At 39.8% G+C, this 26,987-nt stretch overlaps 2 protein-coding genes across 2 annotated transcripts in view; one reads left to right on the forward strand and one right to left on the reverse strand.

The window, feature by feature from the left end:
• capn1 (calpain 1) overlaps positions 1–13,557 on the reverse strand; it is a 31,149-nt gene extending 17,592 nt beyond the window's left edge. The window contains exons 1-4 of the mRNA XM_008427895.2: positions 13,420–13,557; positions 7,714–8,379; positions 5,085–5,154; positions 1,985–2,103 (exon numbers count right to left, since the gene is read on the reverse strand). Of these exons, the coding sequence (XP_008426117.1) occupies positions 1,985–2,103; positions 5,085–5,154; positions 7,714–7,971 (447 nt within the window). The 5' untranslated portion in view covers positions 7,972–8,379; positions 13,420–13,557. The remainder of the gene's footprint in view (positions 1–1,984; positions 2,104–5,084; positions 5,155–7,713; positions 8,380–13,419) is intronic.
• A 678-nt stretch (positions 13,558–14,235) lies between these two features.
• Positions 14,236–24,487, forward strand: sf3b2 (splicing factor 3b, subunit 2). The gene is made up of 21 exons (XM_008427896.2): positions 14,236–14,402; positions 14,805–14,851; positions 14,998–15,045; positions 15,215–15,448; positions 15,577–15,634; positions 16,096–16,196; positions 16,506–16,614; positions 17,731–17,825; positions 17,913–18,158; positions 18,253–18,378; positions 18,464–18,544; positions 18,715–18,942; positions 19,036–19,185; positions 19,507–19,596; positions 21,099–21,206; positions 21,347–21,454; positions 21,611–21,753; positions 22,187–22,288; positions 23,462–23,561; positions 23,665–23,850; positions 23,950–24,487. The coding sequence occupies exons 1-21, from the start codon at positions 14,273–14,275 to the stop codon at positions 24,019–24,021; spliced, it is 2,562 nt and encodes an 853-aa protein (XP_008426118.1). The 5' UTR covers positions 14,236–14,272; the 3' UTR covers positions 24,022–24,487.
• The last annotated feature ends 2,500 nt before the right edge of the window (positions 24,488–26,987 follow it).

The following is a 26,987-nucleotide window of genomic DNA, read 5'->3' on the forward strand; positions in this document are numbered from 1 at the left end:
CCACGAGAATCATCACCTCTGTGCTTGAATGGCTCTGTTGAATTCTTCTCATTCATGTGGGACTTTTCTGAACAGCTACCGATTTCAATCTTGCTGCGGAGGAGGAAACACCACCACTACTTCAATGATCTTGAGAGCAACACGTACCTCTAACCGCGATTCTCACGATTCATGCTGCAACTGGTGTGAAAATGTACAATAAACCTTGAAAAGTTGCATACAGGCCTAGTTGTAATACACAGAGCACACACAAGACACCATTACCCTTTCACCAGTAAGTTAGATCTCTATAAACTCCCAAAAGAGTTTATGGAGACCCCAGACATGCTAAAAATAAGTCTGGGAACTGTCATGCTAGCTTAAGCTAATGGGGAGCAGACAGTGTTCCCAGGATGACCTCTCCCCAGACCAGCTGGTCTGCTGGCTTATTAATATTGTCAGTGAAAAAAAAAGTAAAAATCAGTCTTTACAGCAATAGAATCTTCTCATACTAAATTACTTACAGTTTCAGTTCTTTTAATGTTTTTAAGCCTGATTTAGACTGTAAATATGGGTAAGTGTAGGCAAATATCCAACTTTATAGACATTTTCTGAAATAAAAAAAAAGTCTGTCCAATTAAAATGGACTAAAAAAAAAATTCTTAGCAAAAATGTTCGAGACAGTTCTGTGCTATTTTGCTTGCTGCGTCAAGGAGAACAGTACATCAGCATGGCTCTGAACAATTCAAGCAGAACACGGCCACAAAGTCAAACAATCTCTAATACACACCAATTTAAAAACATTCTGGAAACTCAAAACCCCTGAGATTTAAAAAAATCAATGCCGTCCGGTTAGACAACTCAAACGACTCGGTTCCTTCACCAACTTCCTCTTTGCTTGCTGTGAACTTACATCGTTCCTTTGAGTAGATTACAGTTTCACTCAAAGTTATTTAACTCAGTGTCACACTATTGATTGTTGCCACTTATTTAGCACAGAGAAACATAAAAAAAATTACATCACTTACTAAAGCTTTTGGGTGTTTCAATGACAAGAAAAGTTCAGCGTTCATGTAAATATTCTTTAAAAGGATTGTTAGCGTTGCTAATAAGTATGACACTGATTATTTAGATAAAAACAATAATTTCCTTATTTGGGATTTTCCCCTCATTTAGTAAATGGATGCAAGTTAAAGGTTTGATTTTATTGATGATATGTAGAGTCACATTCTGCTACTGTAGCATATGAATTCATGTCAATGATTTTAAGATATAGTTACCACAAGTGCCAACGAGTGTAAAAGCTGCGGCATGCTCAAGATAATCTTGCTGAAATACAGCTCAGAAACAAAAAATAAAAAAATGAAAAAAAAGATTTGCATTTAAGGGAGTCGTAGCATCCTGGCTGCTTTCACACTTAAATCGGGTTTGACCTATGACCTCTGGGACAGTTTTCAACATGCCTGGATTTCTGCAACTGCAGAAGAAGCGCTAATCCTGTTGTGAAGAATATGAAACATCTTTCACAACCTCAGGATTTCCTGGAAGCCATCGTACCTGCCTGGCAAATCTTTCCGTGAAAAGCTTAAACTGGAGTTTTGACGAGCTCCGCCAAGCAGGGAATACCGGCTGAGTCATCCACCGCCTTCAAAACCGAAGACGCTCCCATGACTTCTGGGAATTATGCTGCACGTTCTGATCGCAGACATTTAAAACCTTCAGTAAAATGTGGGAGACGTAAATATTCTTTTACGGTTTCTGTCAGAATTGTTCCCACATTTATCCTGCCTAGTATTTTAATCCCAGCAGGAGAAAAGCGAGTCTTAAAATAGAAAATCTGCAGAGCAGAACATGGAAACAGGGAAAGCTGTAGGTGGCAAAATATTCCTGTGTTGCCCTGAAGGTATACAGGAAAAGATCGATCACACATTAAGACAGGCCTGCGACAGACAAACGGAGAGGTCGTCTACGCTCTTTATGTAAACACAGGAGGTGGAGCCGTTACCTGAAAGTGAAAGATGCCAGCATATCCCTGATGAAAGCTCTGTCCATGAGGAACCACCCTGTGGAGGAGGTTATCGTTCAGGGTCAGCGAGGCGATGGCCGCCAGCAGCCAGCAGTCTCCTGCAGATGCAAACCGACAACATCAAAAAAAAATTATTAATTCAACTTCCTCCAGTGGTAGATACAGCTCATACTCTAGTGGCTCAGTTCAACATCAAGTCTTTAAGAACTTCTAAAAGCATATTTGTGGATTGCGCTCACGTTTTATTACAACCACAAAATTCTCTTTTTTTTGTGCTAGATTGACAAAGTAGTGCATAACCAGGAAATAGGAAGAAAACTACAGTCTTCATAAATGTTTTACAATGAAAATTCTGAAAAGAGTTTTGTCCTTGTTGCATTCAGCCGCCTCTGAATGATTGCAAATTTTAATAGGCGATGAATCGTCCCAGAAGTCATTGCGACAAACGATAATAATGTTTTGAAACCACCATCAAGTAATATAATGATGACGGCACGATAACACAAGAACACATTCTCCAAGATCAATAAGCTATAAATTCTAATGAACATTAAGGACATTTTAAATATCCAAAATAAATAAACAAAACAGAAAATAAGATGAATCTTGAAGATTCTAGAAACAAAATTGTCCTTCAGAAAAGGGAAGTTGAGTCAAACTGAAGACCGATTTTGGTAGAAAAAAAAAGAAAAACGATAAAACAAGCACATGGGAATTATTGAGATCATTTAAATTCATTATGTGATTAATTGATTTAATGTTTATTGTGACAGGCCTGCCTTTGTATCATAAAATTGCAGACACACCTTTAGCTGCATTTCTTCCTGCAAGTCTTTGAGTTAAATATGATTTAATCTTAACCAGTTCATTGTATCTGTACATTTCTGGTTGTGGTATCACTGGACAGTATGTGACAATTCTTTTACAGCATCCAACAGTTGTTGTTTTTCTTTCCAGGTAATTCATAAATTAGAGGATTCCTGAAAGCAGCTTGTTGAACTGGATGATGTAGAAGTAGCTAATTCAAACAAAAACTTGGCTGTGAATGCACTCTGTACATATATGCTAGAAATACTTTGATTCTAATCTGAAACATTAAGGGTGTGTGAATAAATTTGTGAGTCACTGCAGAATTACTAAACAAAAAACAAACTTTCTATAAATAGCAATGGTTCTGTGCTCCAAATTAGCACTGGAAGCATTAGCAAGAATCACACTGTGGCTTCGGCTACAGAAGCCACTTCTGCTCAGTCGTCATGCAACAGTTTTTGTAGTTCAAGAGAAAGAAAACCCTCACAGACACTTTTCATGTCGCCACACATGCCAAGCTCAAGCTTTTATTCAGCCTCCAGCATGCCAAAGAAGAGCTTTTCTTTTTAAACATAAGCTACTAGCTGGACTTCAAACACCTTTTCACATCAGCATCACATACCTCGACTAGCGTCTCCATTTGCTTTCCTGTAGCTGGAGTTAAATCTACAACTTGATTGCATTTCTTTTTTTTTAAAACCAAGAGCAGTTCATGTAGAAATAACAAGCTGTGCTGGTAATATTTTCCTTTTATTCAACAAAGAATCAGTGATCGATGCACAACACTACCCTGGCATTGGAAAAGAAAACAGCAGCTCTTAAAGTTTCTGTGATTCATTATTAATGTGTTCCAAGTAGAGACATTTTTGTGGTAATAATTTTGCGATGAAGTTTCTGTTGAAAGGGGATTTAATGAAACAGCATCATCAGGAAATGGTCGGCGTCGTGTCTCACACGGCCTGACCTTTTAAAGACATTGGCAGGGGGACGTCAACACTTAAAAAAAACACACAAAAAACCCCACTGAAATATACATGATGATTAGATGAAGTCTGAGCTGCGTGTGTCAGTTCAAAGTTAAAATGGGGAAGATCCGTTTCTGTAACATGCTGTCTGAAGGGCAGGTGATTCAGATCACATCAGCCCAGTCAGGACCGTGGTCAGAAACATCACCTGGTGGTGTTCACAGCTGTTTGATAAGCCACTGTTACGGTTAGTAAGTCTAAATATAAAAAGCAAGTATCCCTCACTTTATAAAGTCACTTTATAAGGTTTTAAATTACACAATGCAAACCACTCTGAATTTTTGTATATCGAACAAGCAAAAAGTAAAACTTGGAGGAAGGACAAACACTAGAAAAAGGAAATAAGGAACAAGATAATAAAAGAGGAAGGAAGGAGAGGCAAACACTACAGGAAGTAAATAAGAGCAAGGAATAACAGGAGGAAATAAAAAAAGAGGAAGGGTACACACCGGAGGGAAGGAGGAAGGAAACTAGAAAGAGAAAGGAGAAATTGATGCAACAGTTGAAAAAGTAAAAGAATATAAAGGGGAAGGAAGGAAAAAAAATCTAAAAATACAAAATATTTTGGAAAAAGTATAGATTTCAGTCATTTCTGGTTCTGAATGAAGTGGAAGCCCTGATGAAAACTGAAGTTTTTCATGCATGTCCTCGCTAAAAGAAGAGAAAACAAACTCCATATTTGACATGCAATAGATAAACATTGACCGACAGGGAGCTTGAAATTCTGCAAAGCAAAATTTCACGTGGGGCTGGTTAGTTTCTACGTTAAGGGAGCAGATAACACAGATTTAAAAGAAAAAAAGAACAAAAACACAACTGGTGCTGGTGCAGCTAATTTAAACTCTCACGCTACAGATGTAGGGGGGAAACAAGTTGCAACAGATAAAAAAAAAAAAAAAAAAAACACAATAACTTGCCAGCAATCCAGAGAGGAACAACCACACCCCCATGCCTTGAGTCACTCATGGGATTATTGCTGCCATCAATTCTGGTTACCGTTTCCTGTCTTTCCCATAGTAAGAACCTCTAGGTTATAGTACTGACTTGTCTTTACTGTGGACCTCTGCAGGTAACTGTGTGCTTTTATTTTTATTTTCAATAGAAAGTACACCTGAACGTGAGACGTGAATCTTTTAGAGGAATATTTATCTGACACAGTGAGAAATAAGGCAGATTTCTACTATTCTTCGTAGAAATCTGCAGCCGTGTGTGAAACGGCTGCAGGCTGTCCCACTCGGACTCACCCAGGGCTCCCTGACAGATGTCTGTGCGAGTCGCTCCGTCCACAATGAACTCCGGCCGCCTGCACAACTCCTGTTGGGAACACACAACGCAGACATGCCTTTAGTAACTCATTTTTAAAGTAACTCGTCTTGTTCTCATGACCCTGCAAGTCGCAATTCAAAGCCAAAACAGGCGGTTTCTTCATGATTACAGTGTAAAAAAAATAAATAAATAACATAAAATCATTGTTTTGCTGCCTTTTTAAACACGTAAATTCATGTAGCCTACAACATGAAAAGTAGCCTCAACTGCACATCAGCTGTTTTTGTACAGGAACACAAACAAAGGCAAAACAATAAATGTATTAAGACATTACATTTATTAGAAATATTCCAGAAACTGCTCTATGTCCTTTGAGCTTTCAACTTTAGCCTGTTGTGAAACACGCTGGATTTGGAAAATGTTTGCTTTTACCGCTGCTGTTACCGTTAACATCTTAACACGTGGGATTAATCTAACAAGTTTAACGAGTTAATATTACATAATGCAGATTCATCGTATGACCTATTTTTGACTCAAAAGCCTCTTGAGTTCAAAGCAGCGCGTTACATGGTCTTGTACTGCATCAGCCGTGAAGAGTCTCCAATGAAACTGAAACGATGAGCAAGGAGAGTTGGGGACAAATTTGGCTTTGCACCGCGATGGACATTTGGATAAAACCAAAAGCAAAATGTAGCCGACTTACTACAACGGTGAATTATCCACTGAAGCACAACCAGTTTATAGCTAACATTTTAAATTTACATTTGAAATGACTTCTTTTAAACCTTACTGAATATAAAAACTTAGAAAGCTGAGATATTTGATTTGAGACAATAAAATTATTTTTTTTTAAACTTGCATTTTTTTTTTTTTTTTACACACCAAGCTTACCAAGTTAAGCATAGTGATTAATCATGATTAACTACAATGCTTGAGTGTGATTAATCTGTTTAAATCTTTTAAATTGATCGACACCACTGGTTTTTAACCCACCCAAGGATACAAGAAAACACACCATCGTCACACATCCAATTGTTTTTGGGGCGATGTGTGACGACCTTGACCCAGTTACCACGGAGTAACTATTACAGACCATATAACACATTAAGGAACACTAAAGTTAAGTTGAGCTCATGATACGCCTTAGAGACGACAGCCTTGGATAGATCCGTGACGTATTTATGGACATAAACTCTTGGTCAGCCTACTGAAACAAAAAGCTGCAGGAGGCGATAAAAGGCTGCAGTCACGAAGACGATCACGACCCTGGGGGAATTGGATCACAGTCCTTTGCTCAGTAAAACTGAAAGATTGTCACGATTCGTGGGGGGGAGAGGGAGTGGTGACGAACGTGCCATCTTCAGGGCTTCTGTGATCACACTGAGCTCTCTTGAAATACTCGACTACAGTGAGAGCTCTGGTGTAATCAGAGACGGGAGGCAGAATCAGAGCAAAGGAGGAAAAAACAAGGAGAAAAACGCTGCAGAATTCATGAACTGGAGGAAAGAAACCCCAATCACTCAGCTCTGAACATGTAGTTGCCTGGCAACAGATGAAAGTCAGGACTGTGGGCAAAGTTTGCTTCAGGAGGTAATCAAATAATCCTGGGGAAGACTTCGCAAAACTCCTACGAAGTCATTATCTGCTCTCACACGCACACACACAAAAAGAAATTGTTCACATCTCTGTTTTTGTTGAGGTTGGGATTGGACAATAAGCTTTTCAGTAACAGTGTTATTGTTCATACTGTGCAACAGAGCAAGCACAGATTAAAGCAGTTATTTCCTTACATTACTCAATAATTCCACCTCATCTAAAAAGCCTTCCTATTCATTCGCATACATTTCTCAATGTCTTCAATTGGGCCATTATGTGATAACTGGACACAATGTAGCACAATAGCAACCTGAAACGTCTGCCATGCAACAACTGACTTCAGAAGTTTTGAATTCAGAAGTTACCAAGTAAGTGTATAGAATTCCTCTTTTTGCAACTTAATCTCAGTTTTAATCCATCTGATGACCTCGTACGTCTACAGAACAGCATTAAGTAACGGGGACGGAAATAAATTCACGGACAATTCGGAAGAAAAGTGGTTAAAGGCTGCAAAAGTCTACAGACTCTCCATATTCAACCAGAATGTTATTGTTTATTATTAGAGTAGTGTCACGCCAGATCTAACCCAAATGAGTATTTGAAGCAAAATCTGAAAATTGATATTCATAAAGGCCTGACATTTATCTCTGAAATTGGAAGAACTGGCAGAAATTAGACATATTCAAAAATGACTTGCAGCTCTAATAGCAGTGACAGGTGGTTGTTCAAAGTATTGACTCAATGGATTTGTCAGATATACATTTGCTTCATTTTCATTGAATTTAATATATTTTTAAGTCTTGCGGTTGTACTGTGACAAAATGTTGAAGGAGAGAAAGCAATTCTTTTAGACACTGTTGAGCTCAGAGTTGACTTTTGACCACCTCAGAAAAGCAACATCACTCATACTTGTGTCTCTATTTCCAACATTCTTCAAATTCAGCACTAATAACCATCCCGTCCCTTAACGCATCTGCAACAATACAGTAAAGACACACCCCCCTTTCTTACCGAGGGTCTGATCCAGCGGACGCCGCTGGTCTTGGAGGATCTGGGGCCGAGCTCGTTGAATCCCAGAGACGATGCGGCGCAGGGGAACAGACTGTCCTCGAACAGCGTCCCATTTCGGAGGCACTGTGCTTTGAGAGACTCATAGTCCTGTCCCAGAAACTTCACCGCGTTGTCGTTCTGTCCGAGGCCGCTGTCGCGATCCCACTGACTCCTGAGCTTGGCGGCCATGCCTGTGGCATAAATGGGGGCCTCCACCATCTTGACGGCTGACTATAACTCTTTTTATGACGGTTGTTTAAAAATAAAAATCAGGCGACAATAAGCAACCAGTTATTCGGGAGGCAGCTGTGATCTATTGCATCAACAGCCTTTCATAAAAAGCACTTGTGTAAATGTGATGAGGCGCTGTAATAGCTTTGAGCCCAAATCATAAATTAAAAGGAACCACAAGTTGCCATTAGGAAGCTATTAAGTATTGATGAGTGGAGGATTGCAGTTGCTTGAAGCGCAGCCACAGAGGATCTCTGAACTGACAAGGCTTTTCACGGGAGAGGCGTGGCGTCCTCACATCAGACCCCAGCGAACAGGAGCAGCAACAGGATGTATGTTGACAGGATTTTGTTGACCGGGTGTCGGGTTGTCCCTTTAGTGCCAGATGGGAAAAACCTAGAATAAGAAAAATAAATAAGTAAATAAAACACACAAGAATTTCAGAAACTGAGCTCAGAAAGAATGCAGAGAAACAAGTCTCCTAAGGCAGCAGCTAAAACAGCTTCTATGGGGATTTTTTTTGTTAGTTTGTTTTAAAGTCCGATCAGTTTGCTTTTTTACTTTCCAGCTAACCACTGCTTGCATTCCATAAGGGCATAAGACACACAAAAAGCAAATCTGTGCTACTCCTGTGGAGCAGCGCTGAACGTGGAAAAACACGTCAGAAACGACTTGCATTGAGAATTAGATCAGCCTCTCTGTGGGGAGTGGACGTAGTGCGCGAGAGGCTTAGAGATGCGCTTTGTGTGAAGCGTAGCACTTAATGAACTGTGCATGGCACCAGAACAAGCAAAAGCTCTCTCAGTGTCTCCGAACAAGCAGAACCATGAAGTGTCAAAAGCGCTCCAGAACATTTTGACAGAACTGGAGCTGCCGAAAACCCGCCGACAAGAGAGGCGGCCATTTATTTTTAACACCAGGTTCGTTTCTTTTTGTAACTCTCCAGCACCTCTTCCTGTTTCAACATTTACCTTGCAGGCACAGGCAGCAGCTTAGCTTAAAGCAGCTACCATTGGCTAATGTAAAGCTTCTTCAACTTTGTAACAGTTTCCACCGCTCACTGTGAGCCACACCCACTTTAGTGACCCACTTCAGTGACTGATTCACGTGCAAACAGAGAGGAGAACGCTCCTCCTCTACAACTGCTGGTAGAAATAAACAGCAGCTAGCATCAGTGCTACACTTATACTCATGGAAAGAAAGCAATTTTTACAAATCAGGACAGGATTGTTTACTAGAGGTGGGTGAAATAGACTAAAATTTTATCACCATATTTTATGATACTTCTATAATAATGATAAAAACTATAACTTCTTTGAAATCTTTTTAGGTAATTGCCAACATAGCCCCACAAATTCAAATGTTACCCATTTTATTTGGCTTCTTCAGCACACTAGTCACAGAAAGAAGTGTGTTTTGTATTACTAAGCTGCAGGCATTTGCATAAATTTATTAGATTTTCAAATTTATTGATGCTCTCATGGAACAAACAGCAAAAAAATACTATTTTAAACATTACAGGAAATTGTTATGACAGTAAGTCAAAAATAATGCAGTTTTCACTATATGCAGCTAAATGACCATCTGTATTGTTTACTGGTCTAGAAGATATTCAGTGTCAGAGAACAAGAAAACAGCAATAAGTAGGAGTTCAACCGCACCTAGCTATCAATCTTGGAAAGGCTATAAATCTGTTTCTAAACCATTTAAAGTTTATTATTCTTCACTGAGACGTTGCTAACAAATTTGTGGCACACAAAAAAAGCAAGACTTATACCTCAGACTTTACATATCTTATGTAACGCGTTAAAGCTCAAGTGTAGCTTGTTTGGAAAGGTAGCCATGAGAATGAATATACTTTACAGAAAGTATTCAGGAGGATTGTTATCCCCAAAGTTGCATTGACTATGCCCTTTGGTGAAATGAGGTGAAAGTAAATGCGTTCGGTCATAATACACAGCACTGTGTTTGTCAGAAAACCTCATACTTATCAGGCATGAAAACCTGATAATTTTAGCTTGTTTTTTAGCCAAAAGACTGAAGCATTCAAGTGGTAAAATGTCAAGTGGGCTAACATAGTTGAGTCATCCTGCAGGATTAGTGCTCACAAACATAACGGCATCTATACAGCAGAGTGACTGTCTGATAAATACAAAGAACTTTTATAATCCAGGGTAAAGACTCTGTCTTGACTGAAAGGCACTAATGGGGAGCGGTGCATCAAAAGAGCGTCTGCAAACTTCACTTGAGTGAAAAAACGCTGTCGTAAAAGAAAGCAACAAAATTCCTCCATGATGACTTCAAGAGACGTGAAGTTTTTTTTCTTCTTAAGGGTAGACCTACAAGCTCTTGACTCCCAGTGTACTATAGACATAAAGATGCTGAATGTAAAATGTCTGAAGAATTCAGTAAACACCAGAACGCTGCAGAAATATTTGGTACTACTACGACCTATTGGTGCAATTTGAAAGTAAGCAACGGCATTTCTAAACGCAACAACAAGTAAAAGAAAAATCTGGCATCTGTTTTTAGTTTCAGTAAAGATCGGCTCTGGGATTTTTCCATCCTGACTGGTAGCTGCTACAAGCTGTCCAGTGGTATCATTCCTGTCCCTACAGTAGACGGTACTAGCAGGTATGCTGTTTATTTTATGTGTGTCATCCATAAATAATTTAAGAGCGCATAAGACTATAGGACAGCACTTACAGCGCTCAGGTGATAACACACCAACACTTAGCAGAATAAGTACTCTTTACAGCGGATGCAGCAGACCGTGAGCCCAGGAGGAAGGATTTTTTTTAGGACAACATATTATCTGCAAATACAACTTAAAGGCAGGATGGAAAAGTTTGCCCTTTGTCTTACGGTCGTCATTCTGCCATGCGAATCAGGACGATTCACAAAAACAAACCTCCATTTAAAATACTCCCAGTCTAAAATGTAGAAAAAAAACAATATGACATATAGAGTTCCCTATACACTTGAGTATTCTAAATGTTTTATTGAAAACTGTGTCAAGAACCTAAATTAATCATGCAAATCATAAATGTCACCCGAGCAGCGCAGAGATGTGAAAACACAACAGAGCTGAAAATTGAGGCCATTCTTCAGCAGCAGCTGAGTGTTTAATATGCAAAGGATATGTCAGTGCTGCTGTCTGAGCAGAGAAGAGGTCGTCTGTGTGTTCGTTTTAAAACATGACAGTAATGATAATGAAAAAAATAAAATAAATCAGGAACAAATCGGAATATTATAATATTTAGGACCACACTAGAACATGCAGAAGATTTTAAATCCGCTGCATGTTATCAACATGACCTCTGCCCTGCATAAGTTAAATATGGATATCATGAATATTTTATTTCCTCTCCCATGAAAGCTACAGTGTCACACCTCAGTGCACGGGGTGTGATTTATGGGAAATGACAACATGATGGTGACATATTAACACATGAATGCAACTGGAGTCAAACAAAGCTGGGCAGAAACATGAATCGCCCTCAAGGAAACCAAATTGTTTGTGGTTTCTACTGGGAGATAAACAAAGGACTTTCAGTTAGTGGGCCCAGTTAAGTCAAGACGAACACGTGCTGCACTCCAAACAGCACAAACCATGATTTTCAACATTTCAGCAGAGATCCTAGTAAAATATAGGGAATATTGAAGAGATTCAGCCACATTTTGAGTGATTTTTGGCACTTCTTCCCTAAAGAAGGATCTATCCTCACCTTAAAGGGGCGGCGTTACATACAGTCCAGGCATGTTGTGCCAAGTTATAGCACAATCTAGGAACAATTGTAATAAAAATCCTGTATATCAAACATAACTTAACAGAAATTTTAATTAGCAAATCGACGCCTTGAAATTGGCCTCTGTCTCTTTAAGAACCTCCTGCTCCGTTTTTCCCCCCCAATATTGAAAAAAAATGTCAGTATCAGGACGAATCTATCCAGTCTAATTCTATGCTTTGTTCCATGAACGACATCATGCTTTATAATCGGCATTCCTAATTGCACTGTTTGAACCATTTTAAAGAAGATTTGTTACAGTTTATCTTTACACGTTGGACCAATTCAGTCAACCAATTGCTCTCATCAGTTTCTTTATTATTCATCTAACGACTGAACAAATTAAAGTTGTGTCGTTTTCGTACATGTTTGACCAAGCTCGTGAAGCTTATCAGTGTTTTTAAGTGTGCTGCACTGGCGCAGAGTTTGTCAGCTAAATTAGCAATTCAGTACATTTATTCCCGCGTTTAAAAAGAAGAAACATTCAGCGATATTTTTCTGTATCGGATCGGTATCGGTCGATACTAAACCTCAGATATCTGCATCGGCATCAGAAATGTAAAAAGTGGATCGGTGCATCCTTATAAAATAGTAACATTTATGTCACTTTTATTAAAAAAATGTCACTGTGTTGTGACAGTATAATACTGTATAAACTACTCTGCCTTCCCCCCAGTGGCATCTACTCTGAAACCAGTTAAGAGTAATTAGAGGAAGCTGTATTTCTACATACAACGATACAGATAGTTTTGAGGAGGAACTATTGTGTGGAGAGCAGCTTAAAATCCTTGAAGGCCAACCCCCCTCCCCCCACCAATCAAAATACAGCATGACACTACTTTTTCTGCTGATGCATGTCTGAGTCCAACAGGCATCCATCCTCCTTCTCACCGCAAATCCAGGGACAGCATGCACATAAACACTGTATGAATGTGACGAGGAGTCTGAGCAATGAATAAGCTCTCTGACCGCCTCCGGCGTATTTCTGCATGCAGAGCTCATATTCCAAACACTGCTTACAGTGAACTGATATATCTATGAAATGCTTTGGAGAAAATAGACCTGCAGAGAAACCAGACACTGGGAGTATCCAGAAAGATTGTTATCTTTATCTAATCAAAAGATGAGAGTGCGCAAAATGGTCTTGCAAAGTTAAAAAAAAAAAACAAAAAAAAACTTCCTTTTGCAGCGAGCAGCTGCTTTAAAGCCGTTTTTGTTAATTCATTTTTTTTAAGCAAACATATAACTCGCATAGATAAGTAAGGGTCCCGGAAGAGGACATGTCCAGTAATCAAACTCTAAGGTAATCCTAATTGTTTCAGTGTCATCAAAATTAACATCCGATCCGTGGCATATCTATGAGGTGCGCATGAAAACAGACATGACATAGAAGGAAACAACCCCGGAAACATGTACTCTGCATGTTATGACTGTTTCATTTATTTTGGTCGTAAAATTTTTAATAAAAAATAATTGGAAACAAATGTTGCTCTTGCAGCAGGAGATAGTTTTGAAGTTTTCAAATTCGCTCCATAAACTTCAAAATCTTCCTGTAAAGAAAGTTCGGACGAAAGCAGCCCGTTTATCGTCGCACCTCAATAAAATGCAACTACGGCACCCAGATTCAGGAAATTCGTGTTAAGCTTACCTTTCTGCCTGTTTTCTTAATGTACAGTTGTTAGGGTTCAGTTGGCCACTCGACGCTTTCTGTTCCTGTCCATGTTTTGTGTAGTTTACCCCGCCTTCTTAAATATCTATAGCCCTGCGTTTTTAGCAACGCCCTGCAGCCTCTCCCATGCCCCGGTGCGCCCCCTCTCCACTGCGCCTGCGCACTGCACGCTCATAAAACAGCTCAAAGGAATTCACTTTCATAAAACCAGATAGATAAGAGCCTCAATGTGCTGGTCCACTTCTTCCTTCTGTTTGTTTTATTGAAAGTAAGGCAGTCGACTGCGTGAATAGATAAAACATAGCAAAATAAATTCATTTTTGATATTTGTAAACAACCCAATGTGCGTCTATTTTTTCTACATTCTTTTTTCTTTTTTTTTTCAATTTTATTATTAGCTGCTTTTCTGTTGTTTTCTGGTATCTACCACCCAAATAGGTGACCTACAATAAGCATAAGTAAAAGCAAATGGATAATAATAATGAAAATCTATCTGGATATGACATTTTCAGCAACAAACATTCCAGGTATGAAATAAATCACATATATCTGAAAAGCAGCTTATTACCTCTAATTAAGTGCAGGGGAAAATCTATAATGCCCAACTTCTCAGAGTGTATAGCACCACAAATTCGTTGGACTTTAGAATGGATATCTGATAGTGTTTGCTTTAAAAGCTGAAGCTAAAATTATGTATATGTCACCACACTGACATCTAGAGGCGTAACGTTATACAGCATCGGTCGTTTTCGAACTCCGTGTCCCAGCGAGCTTCTCTCGGGTTCTCGCGTTATCTCAGCTACCGCCGTTGTTCCATTGAGAGAAGCTCAACATGGCATCCGACGGAACACCGGTCGCGGAGGCTCTCCCGTCTGAATTGGGGAATGCCATCGCGGTTTTGAATACATGGAGCAACCCGGACCTCCAGGCCAAGCTGGCCGAGCTCGGAGCACCAAACATGGGTAAGAAAGACGCGGAGATAGAACTTTATCAGCAGCGTGTTTAGCTAATTTCTGGCTAGCCAGTTGCTAGCCGCATCAAGCACTACTGAAACGCAGTGCTTCCGTTGAAGTGGGCTGCCACCAGGCCTGTACAGTGTTTACATCAACTTGAACGCATTATTCGTAGTAGTTAGCATATATGTCGTTTTTCCGACCCAATATGGGACGATTAAAGCACAAGCTGAACCAATATGATGGTTTTTAGCGAAGCACCCACTTTAATTTTTGCGCCTTGGCTAACTTTCAGGAGTAGTTGTTGAATGGATTAGTTACTCAGTTTTTTCAATGTTCATTTACGTCTTCGTTACATACACGTTATCTGGTGGATAATATTAAGATTAGTATTAATTTTCTCTCGTCCAGGTCCTCGGGAGGAGCTCATTGACAGGCTGAAAGGTTACATGATCCAGGTGAGCAAACCGTCAAACTTTGAACAAGAAATAATGGCCTCCAGTTGTTTTGTGGGGTTCGTTGCAACACAAATTTAAATTCTCCTCTTCATTTAGTCATTTGGCGTCTGAAATAAGTTATTTGTTGTGCTTGTTTGAATCTGCAGACTGGAATCATCCTTTCTAAACCAAATGATGACAAAATGGCCCCTCAGGTGAGTTCTTTACATGTCACAGGGGCATTATGAGGGAATGTGGCGGTTCATTTATTTGGCTATGATGGGTTGGAAAAGAGTTCAAAATGTCCAGGATTTGATCTGTCTTCAAGCAACTTCTATATGATAAATGTATTTTTCTCATTTTCCGTATCTTTCCTCCCTTCAGATGCCGGCGATTCCACCTATGCCCCCCATGCCCATGCCGCCGATGCCTCCAGGCATGAGCATGCTCCAGCCTCTGCCCATGATGCCCCCAGGAGCCCCCCCTCCGCCCGGCATCCCCATGGGCATGGAACACGCTCCCCTGCCGCCTCCAGGCTTGTCCCAGGACGACCAGCTGAAGATGGCTCAGCAGAGAGCAGCCATGGTTCTACAGCAGGAGGAACGGGCCAAGCAGCAGGTGAGCTTTACCGACCGTTTGTAGCCCACTGGAACCTTTCAGAACACCAGACCTAATGTAACCGTTTCAAATCTGTCACGATCACATGCACCTTTTCATTTGCTGGTTTTTCTCTCGTCCCGCGTCAGGCTGCGGTGATGATGGAGCAGGAGATGGTCAAGATGCAGACGAGATCTATGCCCACGGGTTTGTTTTAAACCTTTCATTTAAATAAAAATTGCTTCCAGCTGGGAACCTGTGTGAAGATTTGAAAAATGTGTGTTTTCAGATGCTCTCCATCCAGATTGACGGAGGTTGAGTTACTTTCAAAAGAATAGCAAAAAACATTTTGGTTCCATAGACCTACCTCTCAAAGTGAAATGTGTCTCTGTAAAATAAATTGACTCATTGGAGTTAAATAAATAAAAAAATGTATTAGTAAAAGATAATAAAATCAGGTATAATTTTTTTTCCACCTCTCAAATATGCACTTTTTAGAGAAATTTCAATTAGCGTTTTCTAAAGCTGTTTGAAATAAAATGTCCCTTTTAGGTTAGAATATTAAAAAAAATACAAAAATTGAGATATCAATCGTTTTGTAAGATGCCGTCTCAAAGTTAGAATGAAATGATCATGTTTGAATGTTTCCTTGTGATTTCCGTGTGAAGTTTCAGTCTTGGATCCTCGAGGTCCACTTCCTCCCGGTGTCACTATGCTGCCCCCCCAGAAGCAGAGGGTCCCGCCTCCTCCAGGAGAAGATAACAAGGAGGTAAACGCATCGTTTCCCCTTGTACAAGGTCTTTTTCACAACAAATTCAAAAGCTTTTATAGCAAGTTTGGTTCTAAATGAATCCTTTGTTTGTTAAAAAGACATTTCTTTTGGATTTTGTATTTTTAATGGATGCAAATTTTTATATATCTTCTTCAAATTACTTTTCTTTTTTTTTTTCACTCTAAAAGTTATCAAAACTAAAAACTTCTCTTTTCATTTGGGAGATCTTGTCAGCCTGCTGGTTGAAAGCGGAGTCTGTGATTTATCTTTATCTTGATTAAAGTCTCTGAATCCAAACCCTTCCAGCCCTGGCAGAACGAGGAAGTGAGTGTCGGCGGGCCTAAAATCCCCCAGGTCCTGGAGAAGATCCTCCAACTGAAGGAGATCAGACAGGAGCAGCTCACTGACGCTCCAGGTCAGCACAGCTATCCGCCACTGAAAGAGAAACGCTGATTAAAGAGATTCTCTTCTCCTTTTTAGCTGGATATTCCTTCTGAATAATTGGCTTGGTCGCTACACATCAAATCTTTTAAATCTGGGTCTGGATTTTTCCGTGACTGTTCAAGCCTAGTATCAAGTTCTCTTCTGAGCCGATCAGACCACATTTGTAGTTGAGCTCAAAAATTATTCATGCCCTTGGCAGATTTAAAAATCTTTTTGTTCTACCAAAAGAAATCTTAAACATGTGAAGAAAGTACCGGCTTATCCGCTTAATTGAGGAATCCAGGAATTATTTAATAGACAGTAAACTAAACTATTAAATGACTGCAACCTCAGTTTGGATGGATGCTGGTCACATGGTGAGAACAGGCTGTTTGATCTAAAGGAGCTGATTGGTTAGGATGACGATGCTTGAGCGGGTGGATGTTTGTTCCTTTATTTTGATTTAACAAAACATTTCAAAACAAAGAAGATAATTTGTCTGAAACTGGCAAGTGTCGCATTCAAAGTACGAAAGTACTTCAAAGTAAGTATCAGTGCTGTATTAAGAAAAAATAAACAAAATAAAAAATTCAAGAATAAAGTCGTAATATTGCGAGAATAACTTTGTACTGTAATAATGCGAGGATAAAGTCATACTATGACTATTTTCGTAGCGCGACTATTTCCATATTTCAACTTTATTCTCATATTAGTTTATTCTCTTATTACGACTTTATCTTATGTATAACACGGTACTCTGTCATATGAAACAATATAGTGGCGGAATCTGGATAATTTTTGTTTTGCGTATCTTTAAAATCACATTAAAAATGAAATTGGAGATTTCTTGATGAAGGTGTTGAAAACTGTAATCTTGCCGGTAGATGTTCAAGTCCTGATTTAAAAAAAAAAAATATATATATATATATATATATAATTTTATTTTCTCAGTGATCATGTTCTTTAGATGCATAAATTAAGAATAGACTATAGCACAATCAGGCTGTATTTGGGAGTTATGGCAACATTTAATCTGGTTTAAAACATCTGAATAAATAAAATATCTTTAAAATACCTAAATGTCATCATCCACCCTTTGTTCCTCCAGAGGAAGATGACGATGATGGAGACATGGATGCCAACAATTCCTCCGCTCAAGCCATGTCTGAAACGGAAGATGATGGCCAGATGTCTAAAAAAGATGTGAGTCTTTTAACCTTCACAATCTGTTCTTCTGAATAGCAATTTTTTATTTATTTTTTTGCTTTACAAACTAAATGTGTTCACTAGAAAAACCGCAAACGCAGGAACCGCAAAAAGAAGAGCAAGAAGAAGCGAGCGCTGGAAAAGAAGGAGCAAGCTGAACAGCAGCAGCAGCAGAAGAAGGAAGGCAGTGAGAAGGAGAAAGAGAAGGACAAAGATAAAGACAAAGACAAAGGAAAAGACCCGGAGGTGGAGATTGAGTACGTCACCGAAGAGCCGGAGATCTACGACCCAAACTTCATCTTCTTCAAGAGGATCTTCGAAGCGTTTAAGGTGACTGCAGTAGCTTCATAATTTAGACTACAAGTTGAATTACTTTTTAGTGTTTAATTTATTTAACAGTTATCCTCTCTCTCCTTACATGTAGCTCACTGACGACGTGAAGAAAGAGAAAGAAAAGGAGCCAGAGAAGGCCGAAAAGCAGGAGGCGATCGGCATGCTGCGGAAGAAAGGCTTCGAGTTGGAGAGGAAGGACAGCGACGACAGCGATGAGGTACGGATACTGTCCGTTGGCAGAAAAGGGATTTATTTTTTTATTTTTGCTTGTTTTGAACATCCGGACCGTGTTTCGCCTGCAGGATGCCAAACCAGATGTACCAAAACTGTCCAAGAAGAAGCTGAGGAGGATGAACAGGCTGACTGTGGCTGAACTCAAACAGGTGAATCACGACTGTTGTTTTTAAATGAACTGTGACCTGAATCGAAACAATACTAGACGTCTGCTTGAGCCCTTCATCCCTGTTTTGTGGGAACGCTTTGGATCTATTTACTTGTAGTGATAAAACGATCCTACGTTTATCCCTGTTGGTTTTCCTGATGCTTTCCGCAGTTGGTGGCCCGTCCGGACGTGGTGGAAATGCATGATGTGACGGCCCAGGAGCCCAAGCTGCTGGTCCACTTAAAGGCCACCAGGAACACGGTGCCTGTGCCGCGCCACTGGTGCTTCAAAAGAAAGTACCTGCAGGGGAAGAGAGGTATCGAGAAGCCTCCGTTTGAGCTGCCAGAGTTCATCCGGAGGACGGGGATCCAGGAGATGAGAGAGGCCCTGCAGGAGAAGGTGGGTGGCCCTTCAGCGCTCTCGGAGAAAAGGATTTAGCCGAGAATGCATCGGTTTGTTAACGCCGTTGATGTTTTGTGAATGTCTGCGTAGGAGGACGCCAAATCTATGAAAACCAAAATGAGGGAAAAGGTCCGACCCAAGATGGGGAAGATTGACATCGACTACCAGAAGCTCCACGATGCTTTCTTCAAATGGCAAATCAAACCTAAACTCACCATCCATGGAGACCTTTACTACGAGGTACAACACAGTTTTCTTCCTTCAGCGATGAACTGAGGATGTTTGAGATGCACCGATTCCAGGATGGGGTGTTTTTTTGTTTGTTTTTTTTAAAGGATTTTTGGCTGATTGTATTTTATTTCTATTGACTGTAGAGGACACCGTACGAAAAAACACTGGGATGTGGAAGATGTGAAATTTTTATTCAAAAAAATGAAAAACTAAGCAGTGGCATTTTAAATTTTGAATGGTTATGAGGTTGAAAGTTAGCTTTTTCTTGTTTGTTTGTCATTATGTTGGGCCGGTAATTACTACTAATTGTGTTTTTCTTGGTTTTTTTAGGGTAAAGAGTTTGAAACCCGCCTGAAGGAGAAAAAGCCAGGAGATTTGTCAGATGAGCTGCGGATTGCTCTGGGGATGCCAGTTGGACCTGTAAGCTCAAAAACATTACAGAAAAAACTTAGAAATCAGCACAAGTAGACATTTTACATCAAAGTCACCCTGCAATCATGGAAGGTAGATTTGGATAGTGGGTAGATCAATTTTAAAAAATACAATAAAAAATGCTTTTGTTTTAATTGAAAAATGTTAAATCATTCATTCCCTTCTCACTAATTATTATAGCAGTTGACATTACAGCAGTCAACAATGTCTTATTGTTGACGTTGTTGACTGCTGAGAAGCTTTTTGCATGTTTTCACCAGTATTTTGAAGATTTATTCAGGATCGAAAAGCTCCCTAATGCTTTTCATTTTACCATTTAAGGCTTTTTACGCCATTAGAAACACATTAAAAGATGCAAATTATTCAAATACTTAAATTCTTTTGAATACGAGAAAAAAATTATTACTTAAAATGCATCAGTATTCCTTTAGTGAACAGTTGGACGTTTGTAGCAAAGGATGCACCTGCAGCTAAAAAAATACTGCCTACTAATGTGTGTTTCTTTTTTGTATTAATAATTGGATTGCAAAAGGTGCTTAACGGGAGATTTCTCTTACAGAATTTCAAATGGGTGAAGCTAAAAATGCCGCTTGAGGAGTTCTGGGCAGAACAATAGACAAAGAAGGATTTTCATCTGGAATACAAAAAAAGTATATTCTTGTACAGTTTTGGTTTAATTACTGCCGTTGCAGAGTAATTGGTTAACGATTAATTGATTACTAAATGAGTTGACAATTATTTCAGTAGTCGATTAATCACGAATATTAATCGCGATTAAGTAGATTGATCTTTTCAGGTTAGCTCCCTTCGCAGATTCTTTTATATGTTCAGTTTGGGATGCTGCTTAATCTAAAATCTAAACGTTATTATTACTTCCTGTCAGTAGAAACCTGTTGGTAAAATGAACGTTTACTTTAAATCTACTTCTGTGTGAATAATTTTGGGCTCCATCCATCTTCCTATCAACTCTGACTTGAACATTTCACACAGTAGATGTGTTCAGGTTATGGGCGCAAACTTTCTTATTACTCTATGGATTTGAAGGGGAAATCCCAATTGAGACGCATTGAGGCTTGTTGTAGTAATGTAACAAAATTTACAAGGGATTTCCATAGTTACGTGGTGGTAGATGGGAGGTGTAACACTTATTAAATGTCACACACTGTTGTGTTTATGCGTCATTCTGTCTGTTTGCTGCTCTAATTAACGTCCAGGCAGTAAGAATACATGTTGTTTCCACGGACGCGGCGCGTTCACACCAACACGCTAACGAGGAGCATCGCAGGATAACTGTTAATAAAGCCCAGTAAATATTTACTCGTGTAGCTAATTTTATAGCGGGCGCTGTACGACAGCGAAAATGATTATCGCTTCATATTTTTCATCTCCTTCAGCGGGTCTGGCAAACAGAGAGCCTGTTTTACTGTTGACTGAGCAAACAACGCTTTACTCGGTGATAATGTGTGTTGTCTTCACCCGTTTCTCACCAGAACGCTCACAAGGTGCCCCCTCCCTGGTTGATCGCCATGCAGAGGTACGGACCCCCTCCATCCTACCCCAACCTCAAGATCCCCGGACTCAACTCCCCAATCCCAGAGGTACAAAAAACATGCTGGATGCTCAACATTTTGGTCGAAATATAAAGCTTTATAATGCAAGAATACCCCCCCCCCCCCCCAAAAAAATGACTGTGGTTATTGATATGTGCTGTGTGTCTTGTCTCTGTTCGTCTCGTCAGAACTGTACATTCGGTTACCATGCTGGTGGGTGGGGGAAGCCCCCAGTAGACGAGATGGGCAAACCTCTGTACGGCGACGTGTTTGGGACCAATGCAACAGATTTCCAGGTCAGAGCTACGCAACGCAGGCCGAACTGGAAAAACACACATTCGTCTACTCTGCTTCATTTTTTTTTTTAAACCCTTGTTAAAGGAAAACTATTCCAAAATAGAGCGGAAATGTTAACACACAGGCTAACAGGCAAGTGTGGTTTTTGCGTCCAGGCTAAGGCGGAGGAGGAAGAGGTGGACCGCACACCGTGGGGGGAGTTGGAGCCTTCGGATGAGGAGTCGTCGGAGGAGGAAGAGGAGGAGGAGAGCGACGAGGAGAAGCCAGATGAAACCGGATTCTTCACACCAGCAGACAGGTGCTCAGCATGCAAATTTAATCAAGCGTCGGCAAAGTGCGAACGCCTGATTCTCGAGGAGTCTTAAGGGGATTTCAGATGTAAATATGCGCTTCACGATTTCTTGGGATGAAATTCTGAAGCACGGACGTGTTAACACAATGAAAAAACATGTTTTTATTTCGCTCTTTATCAATTGCGACACTTTTAGATGATTCTTAACAGCAAGCTGTGAAATTGGAAGCCAGTTTTGTTTTTCTTACCGTCTTTATCACAGTTTGCCTTGCAAATAACAAGAAGATTTTACCGCCTAAATGAATGACCTGTGGCTTCATTGTTTATCTGGAGGAGTTTCTGATATTTGTTTGGTTAATCCCAGCATAAAAAAGAAACCCACTGGCCTGTAGATGGGATATACTGCGTCAATCCGTTTGTCTACTTTTGTGTGTTCCAGTGGGTTAATCACTCCCGGAGGCATCTCCTCGGTACCAGCAGGCATGGAGACTCCAGAGCTGATCGAGCTGAGGAAGAAGAAGATCGAGGAAGCCATGGATGGGTGAGTGTCTCTGCTATGCTGCTCTTTTAATTTCTTGTCACCTTTTCCATTTTTTTTTATGAGACTTCATCAGAAATTAGACATATTTGTTTTCTTGAATGCATTTCCAGAGGTAACGTCGTCTTGCTTAGGGTAAACAATGTTTCACTGCTTTAGTGTCCCAAACTAAAGAACAAACTGGCCCTTTGAGATCTATTGGGCTTTAATAGGGCTGCACAATATTAGCATAAAGTGTGATATGTGATAATGTTGAGTTGTAATGAACGCTATGAGAATAACATGACATAAAATAAATACTGAATGGTATCACTGTCTTTCTGCATTAAAAACAATTCCTGACTGGTAGATCACTGTGCTGCCTTCACTTACACTCATACATGTTATTTACTCATTTAAACATTAGTTCACACAATGTACTTCTTTACACTTGACATTACAAATAATTAATTTTTAATACGTTTTTTTGTCATTGACTGAAATGACTTGTTATGCATTAGTCACATCGGCAGCTGATCTGTCTTTTTCCATTACACTGTTTTATGTAGTTAATGTATTAAAACATTTAAAAGCACTTTTCTACTCGCCATATAAAAATAGAATATTTTAAGAAAATTTTAGTTTTTAAAATTGTAATTGAATTGGTTGTTACGGTGACAAAAGTATTCATATACCTTGAACTATAGCACAAATTGTCACTTAATCAAAAACTTTAATGTTCTCTAGCGATAACAGTAGCGCTTGTTTGTGAAGTGGAAAGACAAATAGATGGCAAAAGCGTCCCCACAGCATAATGCTGCCATCACCATGTTGGGTGATGTTTAGTGTTAGTTTTCTAACACACGTTGCAACTATAAACTTCATTGTATTTTGCATATATTTTAATGTCTGCATAAGGTGATTCATTTTGTTAAAATGTAAGTAAAATGTTTTTCATAAATAAAATTGTGAAAAGTGTGGCTTGCTTTTGTATCCTCCCAACCCATTCCCCCCCAAATATAAGATCCGGTGCAGCCATTTTTCCTCAAACATCACTTATCTGAGGCCAGATGAGAAATTCTAATAAAATGCATCCAAGTTTGTGATTGTAACATGACGAAGAGGAGAAAAGTTTTGAGAGAGATGAAATTTCTTACAAGTCACATCAATAAGTAAAAACATGTTTTTGTAATGCAGAAACGAGACACCGCAGCTTTTCACCGTTCTACCAGAGCGACGAACTGGGGCTGTAGGAGCGGCCATGATGGCCTCAACGCACATCTACGACATGACAGGGGTGAGACACGATAAATTCCAGAACAAAATCTAGATGTCCCTTTTTTTTTCTTTTCTTTTTTTTTATTATAATAAAAAAAATTCTGACTTTCTGCCTCTTCCAGGCTGGACGCAAGACCGGTGGAGGACAGGAGTCGCAGGGTGTGGAGGTGGCCCTGGCCCCTGAAGAGTTGGAGCTCGACCCAATGGCCATGACTCAGAAATATGAGGAGCATGTCAGAGAGCAGCAGGCGCAGGTCGAGAAGGAGGACTTCAGCGACATGGTGGCCGAGCACGCCGCCAAGCAGAAGGTTCATAAACCGTTTTATTTTTATTTACTTTTACATCATGGTGGCCTGTGATTAATAGCCCCCTTGCTTCCGCTCTCGCCTCTTTTTGTTTCTAAACAGCAAAAAAAGAGGAAGGCCCAGCCGCAGGACACACGAGGCGGTGCCAAGAAATACAAAGAGTTCAAGTTCTAGAGAAACGCCAACCCAGGGCACTGAGCCGGCCGCAACAGGATGTGAAAACGGAGAGAGACGTGCTCCGGTTTCAGTTTCAGAGGATGTACACAACAGCACCAATCAACTGTTTAGATCAGTACCAACTTTTTGTTCCCCCTCCTTTTTTTTCTTTTTTCTTAAGAAGTATGCATCAACAATGTCGTCTGGCCACATGTCATGTAATTGGTGTCATGTGCATTTCCTGTTTAACTTGTACTTTTTAGGTCTATTGGGCTATTTTTCCACCATTATTTTTTTTTTCCTTCAGGATTTTTTTGTAAATAAACGATGTGATGTCACAAACATCGACATTTCATTCATCATCATTTTGGTATGCATTTTGTATGTTTAGCTGAGAGATCTTCAACCTTTACAATCCTTATTTTTAAGCTTATTTTTTTTACATTTATGCCTTCAATCCAACTAAATACAATTTTTAAAGCCACACATTGCATAACTGTTTGAAAATGGATAACATATCTTTATAATTATTTACAATAGTTTTTAAAGAACCACTGTTTTTAAAGTGCTTGCACTGTATGGGGAGAATGGACTTAATGTTAATATTCAAAGCAACTTTGCTACATTAAAAAGGATCTATGTTTTGCTTATTTTATGGGGGATTTTAAGGTCATTGTAGCTTAAGTGTTGCGGTTATAACTATTTACCTAAAGCTTCTATGGTTTCTACTAAGGGCAAATAAGACCAAATCTGTAAGGGGAGCAAATATAATAATTGTTTATCTCTAATATAATACCTAATCATCTGATTACAGATTAATTAATTCATTAGGACTAGTGTGGAATCGCTATAAAAAAAACAGCATCTGAAATTCGGAGAGGAAAACTGAAATAGATTTTCACAGAAGTTGCCACAAGCCGCATGCAGTGTTTGCTCCCTCCGCCGGGTGGCAGCAGAGGACTCTGAACACGGCGGTCACGTGCCCCAGCCTGGGAAGCACAGTGACCTACATAAGTGGAGCGGCTACATGTTGACTCGGTCACTGGTGCAAATGCACATACGCAGAGCAACAGCCATGCTCCGAAACAAACGCTTTGTACCGTCCTGAAATGGGCTACGACTTTTCCCCATGGTGCCGAAATAATGTAGCTGATGGATTATAATTATAACTGCATTCGCTGTTTTTGTTTTTACAGGGATTGGGGCTGTAAAATGTTAGTTGATGCACTTGAAAGGTGCATGTTTCAGATTTGTTACTGAAACTCAAATTTTATTGGTGCATTATTTGCACAATCAACAAAAGAAATCCAATCAATACTCCACATGTTTCAACTGCATGATTTTTCATATTTTTTTAAGAGTTATTTTGTTGAATAAGACACAGCAAAGACATATACTGACTCTCCTTGTACTTTCACTTGATGACTGTGCAGATTTGGAACGCTGCGTATAATTTGACCCGGGATTATCCCTTGACCATGTTTTAATCTGCTTGAGTCTAATCTGTTTATCAGTGGCAGCCACTTCTGGTAGTGAGAAAAGCGTGTTAAAAAGAGCAGCGGGAAGAATGTGTTTAAGCTCATTCATGTCACTTTCAAACATACAAAAATCAAAAGACTTGTGTTTTTTTTAACTGAGCAAAACTCAAACAGGGAAACTTACCTGGATTAAGTTTGGCATTTCATGTGTAATATAGTATGTATAACCTATTTGTAAGGCATTTTTGAGGACATGTTAGTGTTAAGTTTCATATTTTGGACAACATAAATATTTTCAATCACCTAATTTTGAATCATACAGCCATGGTAACATAACTGATAAGCTCATTCAATGATTTACACCTATTGTTAAATTGCTAATTTAACAGTTTAACACCAAACAACACATAATGGGTCATTTGGAAAAAAAAAAAACTTCATAATTAATCTTTACATTGTTATGCTAATAAATAATACACTTAAATTAGACGTTTAACAATTTGCAATCATCTTCCTTTATATTGGTTTTGCTGTTTAAATATGCAGCATATGGTTGTCAGGCCTTCATTAGACCCTGATTATGACCGCATCCCCGGACTGCCAGAAACACACACATGAGGCTGATGTAAGCGTCCTGATCACAGCTGTGATAATCTGCTGAGCCGATGGCAGACGGCCACGTGTGACGTAGCCTGCGACGTTGTCATGAGGTCACCTTCTGATTCATAATCAGATTCTGAGGTTGTAGTCAGAGCCACGCCTTTGTCACCTGAGAGCTGAAATGCTGCACCTGATTTTAAAGCTGCATGGGGCTGGGCAGGTAATTCTGGGGGGAAAAAATCAGTGTGTGAGGTTTGATTTATTTTTTTATGCTAATTGATCAGTAAGAGTGAGCTGCACAGTGGCGCAGTTGGTAGAGCTGTTGCCTTGCAGCAAGAAGGTTCTGGGTTCAATTCCCGGCCCCGGTCTTTCTGCATGGAGTTTGCATGTTCTCCCTGTGCATGGTGGGTTTTCTCCGGGTACTCCGGTTTCCTCCCACAGTCCAAAAACATGACTGTCAGATTAATTGGTCTCTCCAAATTGCCCTTAGGTGTGTGTGCATGGTTGTTTGTCCTGTGTGTCTCTGTGTTGCCCTGTGACAGACTGGCGACCTGTCCAGGGTGACCCCGCCTCTCGCCCGGAACGTTAGCTGGAGATAGGCACCAGCAACCCTCCCAAACCCACCAAGGGACAAGGGTGTAAAGAAGATGGATGGATGGATGGATCAGTAAGAGTCAAGCTAAATGTTCCCCTACCTGTCCACAAGTATGGAATTCCCTTCACCCTATGATGTCATATCTGATAGCCAATAGGAAACTACAACACAGCTTTGAAATGACCTGCCAGCACAACATGTCTTTAACTAACCTGTTTTGCACCTTTGCGTGGGCCAGCTTACTTAGAGCTAGCTGTATGACTAATGGAGATCTTCCCAGCAACACCAAAGTGAGTGAGCACATATATATA

Source organism: Poecilia reticulata, linkage group LG14 (genome assembly GCF_000633615.1).
Source record: "Poecilia reticulata strain Guanapo linkage group LG14, Guppy_female_1.0+MT, whole genome shotgun sequence".
Lineage (NCBI taxonomy): Eukaryota > Metazoa > Chordata > Actinopteri > Cyprinodontiformes > Poeciliidae > Poecilia > Poecilia reticulata.

What these genes read in the sequence shown, in the direction of transcription:
- sf3b2 (XM_008427896.2), top strand. Translation starts at nt 14,273, where the DNA reads ATGGCATCCGACGGAACACCGGTCGCGGAGGCTCTCCCGTCTGAATTG. An exon ending in GCTCGGAGCACCAAACATGG is followed by an intron (nt 14,403 to 14,804) that starts GTAAGAAAGACG and finishes TCTCTCGTCCAG; the next exon opens with GTCCTCGGGAGGAGCTCATT. An exon ending in TCAACTCCCCAATCCCAGAG is followed by an intron (nt 21,207 to 21,346) that starts GTACAAAAAACA and finishes TCGTCTCGTCAG; the next exon opens with AACTGTACATTCGGTTACCA.